A 7,624-nucleotide genomic window follows, 5' to 3' on the forward strand; every position below is an offset into this window, starting at 1 on the left:
TGCCATAATGGCGCACATTCTGACTCAACAGATTCCATCTGACTTAACATGACTTGGCACATATTTCAGCAAGCACAGTGCTGCACAAATGGAAGCAATTTTAGGGGGGGTGTGAAGGCGGGGGAGGAGGGGGGCACAATGTGCCTGTTATTACCAACCACGTTTCCCTTTTTTTTTTTTACGAGAGCCATGCGCTCGGAGACAGAATGCCTTTGTGCAGCCTACTTACGTCCTCCTGAGCCGTCACAACAAGCAAAAAAAAGAATAAGAAAGGGGGGGAAGCGACCAGCGCCACTTAATGACTCGAATGAAGCAAGCTCAGACAATCGGTTCATACAAGATCAAGAAATTGTATTTGGCAATGTTTTTTTTTTTTTTTTTTTTTAAACAAGTGCATACAAGTACAGCTAAAAGCATTTCAGTTTTTTTGCCAAGTGCTCGTAGAGTAGCATTAGTCACATTCTACGTTAAACAGGAACTGCCACCAGACCTAGAAGTACATCGAGAATTCTGTTAAACATCAACAAAGAGGAACGTCGTCCATTATAATGAGTACATACCTTTATCTTCAAAAATATAGAAACACAATGTATTGAAAAATCAAAAATTATACAACCATGTTTACGAAGTATACTCTTCCCTTGGGTCCAATATGTACAAGTCTGTTAGTCTGAATGGTATGTATGTGATATTTATATATTTATACTGGTTGTGTCTGCTTCCAACCAAATCAAGGGTCCCTCTCCTTTTTTACTTTGACGTCTCCTGCAAGGATGGTGGCGATTTCCCCCTGCATGAAAGCCCACGGTACGTTGGAGCCCACCAGGGGACACTTCTCCCCGCTCGGACAGTACACTTCGCCTGTGGCGCCTTGCTGCTTTATGCTCTCCCTGGAGCACGGGAAGCAGAACTTGTGTGAGGGCACAGACGGGCACTGAACAAAGTGCGTGTCCTCCAAACGCTCGTGGCACAGTGTGCAGCACAGGGGTATGCTGCCCGGTACCGAGGAGTCCGGAATGCTTTGCGGGTGCACTTGGTCCATGCCCGGCACGTGGGGGGTGCCCGTGCCCGACGCATCTCTCTGCGCCAGCCTCCTCTGACTCATGGAGGACGGCGACAGGGGGCTGCTGCTGTTCCTGCGCGTGGTGGAGTGGACCTGGTTGGCGTCCTTGGGGGAGCTGTTCCCGCCGGCGTTGTCCGCCGCCATGATGAGCGCCGCCATTGGGGACTGGCCATTCTGGGCCGCCTCGGGTGGGGTGGTGCGGGAGTGGGGTGATATCGTGGATGGCGGGGAGGCGAAGCTGGCGAGGGGGACCGGTGGCATTTTGAGTCCGTCGGAAGGCGGGGGTAACCACTGCTGTCCGTCCGCTCCGTTGAGTTTGGCAGCTGTGCCCTCGCCTTCTGGCTCAGGTGAGGCTTTTCTCTTCATGCTGCGGGGGTGCTTTCCTCTGTCTGGGTGAGAAAGGGTTAATGAACAAGAGTGATCAGACAAGCACACATTATACTCTAACACGCTGCACACTTACTATGAATATGAATATTGTTAGGTGCTCTAACACTGCACACTTACTCTGAATATGAATATTGTTAGGGGCTCTAACACCCTGCACGCTTACTCTGAATATGAATATTGTTAGGTGCTCTAACACTGCACACTTACTCTGAATATGAATATTGTTAGGTGTTCTAACACTGCACACTTACTATGAATATAAATATTGTTAGGGGCTCTAACACCCTGCACACTTACTCTGAATATGAATATTGTTAGGTGCTCTAACACTGCACACTTACTATGAATATGAATATTGTTAGGTGCTCTAACACTGCACACTTACTGTGAATATGAATATTGTTAGGTGCTCTAACACTGCACATTTACTATGAATATGAATATTGTTAGGTGCTCTAACACGCTGCACACATTCTTACTATGACTATTAATATTGTGAAGTGGTGCCCACCTGACTTGGATGCCGAGGGGCTGCCGTCATAGCCCATCACTCTTTGTTGCATGGCCGCATGGTCCTTCTTGAAGCGGCTGTCGAAGGTGTGCAGAGCCATCAAGTCCCGCACCGTCTTGCCTTTCCCCATCCAGTCCGGCTCGGATCGGCCTTTGTGGCTCTCCGAGATGTCCGGCGTCAAACTGTCCGGTCTGTGCTTGTCCTTGCCCTCCCGGTCGTGCTCGGTGCTGGACACCAAGGCGGGTCTCTTGCCCAGCTCGGCAGGACTGCCGGCCAGGGCGGAGGGAAGCCCCATCTGGCCCGCTCGCCCGTTGACGACGTGCACCGGGGCCATGTTGCCGTTGACTAAAGGCACAAGGTTCGGCGGCACGGTGCTATTCCTGCGCGGGTTGGGACTCTGGCGGTTGAGCTCCGGCGGCTCGTCGGGCTTAGGAAATCCATTGGGGACGGGGATGCCGTTCGCCTGCCGGCCGGACTGGTACTCGGATCCCAGCCTCGGCGGCCGCTCGGAGGACAGCGGGTAGCGGTCCAGCGGCTGCGGCGGCCGCGAGCCGGGGTCCCCCGCTGCGGCGTGGTTGATCGCCTGGATCTCCTTCCCGGAGAGCTGCGACTTGACGGGCCCGGGAGAGCGGCCCTCCTGGAAGCCGTGAGCCCGCTTGAGCTGGCGCGCCGTCTCGATGACAAACTCGATGCGGTCCGCTCCCTCGTAGTTGACACATCCCCGGCACACGGGCTCGGTAAAATCCCAAATCATGGCCCAGGGCATGCGGGGCAGGTCGCACAAATAACACGACTGCCTCCTGGAAGAAGCAGCGACCGCCGCGGACGACATGGCGCTCGTCGTCGACCCCCGGAAAACAAAACCCAAAATCGGCTGCCTTTTTTTTTCCTCCTCTTTTTTTTCTCCCCACCCTTCGGGTAAAAAAAAAAGCACGTTCCGGCTAAAAGTCGTCCTGTCCCGGTTGAGCGAGCAACGTTGCAGCGTTTCTACAGGGAGAAGTTCATGTCGGTGTGGACTTTAGTGGGGCGCTCGTCTGTCTGCCGCTGACTCAAAGCAAGACTGGCTCGATGTGGAGCCGTGACGTCACCACGCCCGCTTCCACTTCTATTCACTTGAGTTCTTCGACAGACCCCCCCTCCCCCCTCCCCCCTCCCCCCTTCTACAGCCTCTCACACTCACTGTGCAAAAATAACACACACCAAAAAAAATAAAAAAAAGATTATTAGGTGTGCTAAATGTGCACATGGATGTGATCACATGATATAGTCAACAGCTTGTCTGCGATGATATTCTGCAAAAATGTGTTGGGGGGTGGAAAATAACACACACAGACGCGCACACGCACACGCACACGCACTGAGAGAGAGAGAGTGTGACTCCAGCTCCTCCAGTTGACTGCTGCTTTGTCCTATTTTCAGAGCTTTTCTGGGTTGACTTGCAGCTTGTTTTTCTTCATGCAAAGGGCCGTCGCCATGTGTTGCTGCCACTACTTGCTAACATCTTATATTGTACCACGTATATGTACATGCATTTGACGCATTAACTCATGTGATTAATCATCAACAAATCACATAAATCATGTATAATCATTGATTAGTCACATGGGATTTATTTTGTCCACACATGCTCCTTTACCACCAGTATCACAGCACTATTATTTTAGTAATCTATCAATTGTTGGATTGATCGAGTAATCGGATAAAATACTTTATAGCCTCAATGCATATTTAAGTTAAAGTACCAATGATTGTCACGCACACACTAGGTGTGGTGAGATTATTCTCTGCATTTGACCCATCACCCTCACCCCTTGGGAGGTGAGGGGAGCAGTGAGCAGCATGATGTAACCCCCAATTCCAACCCTTGATGCTGAGTGCCAAGCAGGGAGGTAATGGGTCCCATTTTTATAGTCTTTGGTATGACTCGGCCGGGGTTTGAACTCACGATCTACCAATCTCAGGGCGGACACTCTTACTTAGGGACTTAGGGAATTTAGGGAAATAGTTGAAATAAACAAAGATTTTAATGCTTGCCATAACCGTCATTCTTTTTCTTTTTTTTTTATTAAACACATAACAACATTGAAATGGCATGTATTACATATGTATTACATATGTTAGATGTATTAAAATGAGAAACAAATAATAATCTCCACTATTCGCTGCCATATAGATCGTGGCACCCACACACCACCGCTCTCACGTGAGCTCTGTTGCAGCAGCCGTGTGGAAACAAAAAACACCCTGGCTAAACTTAAGCTAACTCTGTTACCAAGTTTTGAGCAAATACATATATTGTATTCTATTAACACATCTACAAAAATTCTGTGATATTCCGACAATAAAATTGTGTTTGTGCCTAAATAATGGGGTCTTTTTTTTTTTTGCGTAATTTAAATTATGTAAATAAGTAAGTTACTGTGAATAATCGTGAATAATCAAAATTCATAAGTGTGATTTATCTGATGAAAACATTTTATCATTTGGCAGCATTAATAAATCTATATACATTGAATGCAATAACTCATGTGATTAATCACAACAAATATTGCATTAATCATCTATAATCAGTGATTAATCATGAAATGTATTTTGCCCACACATGCTCCTTTACCGTGGGTGGTTCCCTTTAATTAATTTGATTGAAAAAATATCATTTGACAGCACCAATATATATATACATATACATGTACATTTTTAGCATGCGCTCACCGTCTCTTGCACCAGCCGTACTGAAGTAAGAAAAAAGGAACAGGGCGCCTCCAGTAGCTATTAACCAGGAAGCTCTTCTGTCATGAGGTGGGGATTTCCAGCTGGTGTGTTGTAAACTTGAATGAAACGGGGCTACAGCATGAATAATACACTCTGCTCCTAATGCAAGGGTGTCCAAAGTGCGGCCCAGAGGACAGTTTGCAGCATGTGGCACATTCTTACAATATTTATTTTTAACCTTAATTTACCCAGAAAAGTCCCATTGAGATTAAGGATCTCCTTTTCAAGGGAGTCCTGCACATTCACACACCGGTGTAGGTGCCACTGGGAGAAAGGTAGGTGCAAACATGATGTCTGGCATTTACACAAAATAGTTCAATCTTTGTCTCATCAGACCAGAGAATTTTGTTTCTCACGGTCTGAGAGTTTTTCAGATGCATTTTAGTAAACTTTTTATTAAGAAATGGCTTCCGTCTGGCCACTTACTATACAGGCCTGATTGGTGGTTTGCTGCAGAGATGATTGTCCTTCTTGAAGGTTCTCTTCTTTCCACAGAGGAATGTTGTAGCTATGACAGACTGACCATCGGGTTCTTGGTCACCTCCCTGACTAGACTAACATAAATGCAGCAATGTACAGAGACATCCTGGATGAAAACCAACGCTTCCCATCCAACCTGATGGAGCTTGAGAGGTGTTGTAAAGACAAATGGGTGGAACTGCCCAAAGATAGGTGTGCCAAGCTTGTGGCATCGTATTCAAAAAGACTTGAGGCTGTAATTGCTGCCAAAGGTGCATCAACAAAGTATTGCACAAATACTATGAATACTTATTTACATGTGATTTTTTGGGGGGGAGGATTTTTTTATATTTTTAATAAATTTGCAGAATAAAAAAAAAAACTTCACATTGTCATTATGAGGTACTGCCTGTATTTTAAAGGACACAAATTAATTGATTCAATTTTGGAATAAGGCTGTATGTGCAAAAAGTAGGGATGCAGCATTTATCGGCCGATAATATCGGCAGTCCGATATTATCGGCCGATAAATGCTTTAAAACATAATATCGGAAATTATCGGTATCGGTTTCAAAATTATCGGTATCAGTTTCAAAAAGTACAATTTATGACATTTTAAAACGGCGCTGTGTACACGGACGTGGGAAGAAGTACAGAGCGCCAATAAACCTTGAAGGCACTGCCTATGCGTGCCGGCCCAGTCACATAATATCTTCGGCTTTTGACACACACACACAAGTGAATGCAAGGCATACTTCATCAACAGCCATACAGGTCACACTGAGGGTAGCCGTATAAACAACTTTAACACTGTTACAAATATGCGCAAACACATTTCGGGAGAACATCCGTACCGTAACACAACATAAACACAACAGAACAAATACCCAGAACCTCTTGCAGCACTAACTCTTCCGGAATGCTACAATATACAACCCCTGCTACCCCCTACCCAAATCCCTCCCCCCACAACCCTGCCTACCTCAACCTCCTCATGCTCTCTCAGGGAGAGCATGTCCCAAATTCCAAGCTGCTGTTTTGAGGCATGTTAAAAAAAATAATGCACTTTGTGACTTCAATAATAAATATGGCAGTGCCATGTCGGCATTTTTTTCCATAACTCGAGTTTATTTATTTTGGAAAACCTTGTTACATTGTTTAATGCATCCAGCGGGGCATCGCAACAAAATTAGGCATAATAATGTGTTAATTCCACGACTGTATATATCGGTATCGGTTGATATCGGTATCGGTAATTAAGAGTTTGACAATATCGGAATATCGGATATCGACAAAAAAGCCATTATCGGACATTGCTAGCAAAAAGTGAAACTTTCCGAATGCACTGTGTATAGAAAATATCTATACGGGTGTTTTCAGCCTGCTTACACAGTTAAAATTATAAATATTGCCCCCAATTTCTTCGATTTTTCAGAAAGTGATCCTTTGTGCCCTAACATGATTCACGATCACAGCACCACCACTCATGCTACCCCTCAACAATAATGCAGAAAAAAAATAAAATTCTTAAAAGTAGAATTACTAGCAGAGCAGTGGTGTCGAAACACGTTAAAATGTTTCGAGTCACAAAACGGCGCCCACGCTTTAAAGCATGCGCGCACACTCGGTGAAATAACTATATGAATCAGCCGCACGCACGTATGTTTTCAAATAGTAATATTTGCATGTCGGTCACAACGATTGAGCTACATGACGGGGGGAAAAAAGGATCACAAACATGAAACCCTGCCAAAAATCCCCTGAAGTAAAAGTGCAGGTTTGAAGCCGAGTGTCTCAGTAGTTAAGATTCCTCTCTCTCATCTGGGCTCATTCCAACTCATTGCAGCTCTTCGCCGCAGGCTTTTATGGGTGAGGCAATGCGTCTGAAACCTGCAGACACAAAGCAGGATATGTTTGTGCAAGCCCATGTGACGTTGGAAAAAGGAAGCGAGATGTTTAGTCACATAGCCTCATCCGCCTCACCCATGTAAGGGACGTGAGGCCATTTGGCTGGCAGCCTGGAGCCGTGAATCATGCAAATCATGTGGATCGTGCACGCCGGCTTCCTTCAAAGGCTTTCCACCAACCAAATGCTGAGCACTATGATTAAGCTCTTACATATGATCTTTATTATGGCGCCAACATGTGCATAATAATAACCCCCACCCCACCCCCCGGGAGTAAGGGAGTTATTTGTGATGGTAAACTACGTTTCCCGTCATTGCGTTCGCTTCTTGTTGGGCGAACAACAGTAGGAAGTGTTGTTAGGCTTCAAGACGGGGTGAGGAAATGACTCTTATGGAGGGTGGCGGCTAAATCAACAAATCTCTCCCTAAGATGGGTGGGAAACGCATGCCTGATGCTTTTTTCACTCTAGTACATATCTATGCATTGTTGCGCAAGCCTGTTGCAAAAAATGCACTGCAAAG

The 7,624-nt window shown here is 45.9% G+C and overlaps 1 protein-coding gene across 1 annotated transcript; it reads right to left on the minus strand.

Moving 5' to 3' along the window:
- Positions 1-330: 330 nt before the first annotated feature.
- On the minus strand, positions 331-3,065 carry irf2bp2a (interferon regulatory factor 2 binding protein 2a). Its single transcript, XM_062058542.1, has 2 exons — positions 1,965-3,065; positions 331-1,452 (listed from the first exon to the last, which is right to left on the minus strand). The coding sequence occupies exons 1-2, from the start codon at positions 2,794-2,796 to the stop codon at positions 731-733; spliced, it is 1,554 nt and encodes a 517-aa protein (XP_061914526.1). The 5' UTR covers positions 2,797-3,065; the 3' UTR covers positions 331-730.
- Between the last annotated feature and the right edge of the window lie 4,559 nt (positions 3,066-7,624).

This window comes from Entelurus aequoreus, linkage group LG09 (assembly GCF_033978785.1).
Source record: "Entelurus aequoreus isolate RoL-2023_Sb linkage group LG09, RoL_Eaeq_v1.1, whole genome shotgun sequence".
NCBI lineage: Eukaryota > Metazoa > Chordata > Actinopteri > Syngnathiformes > Syngnathidae > Entelurus > Entelurus aequoreus.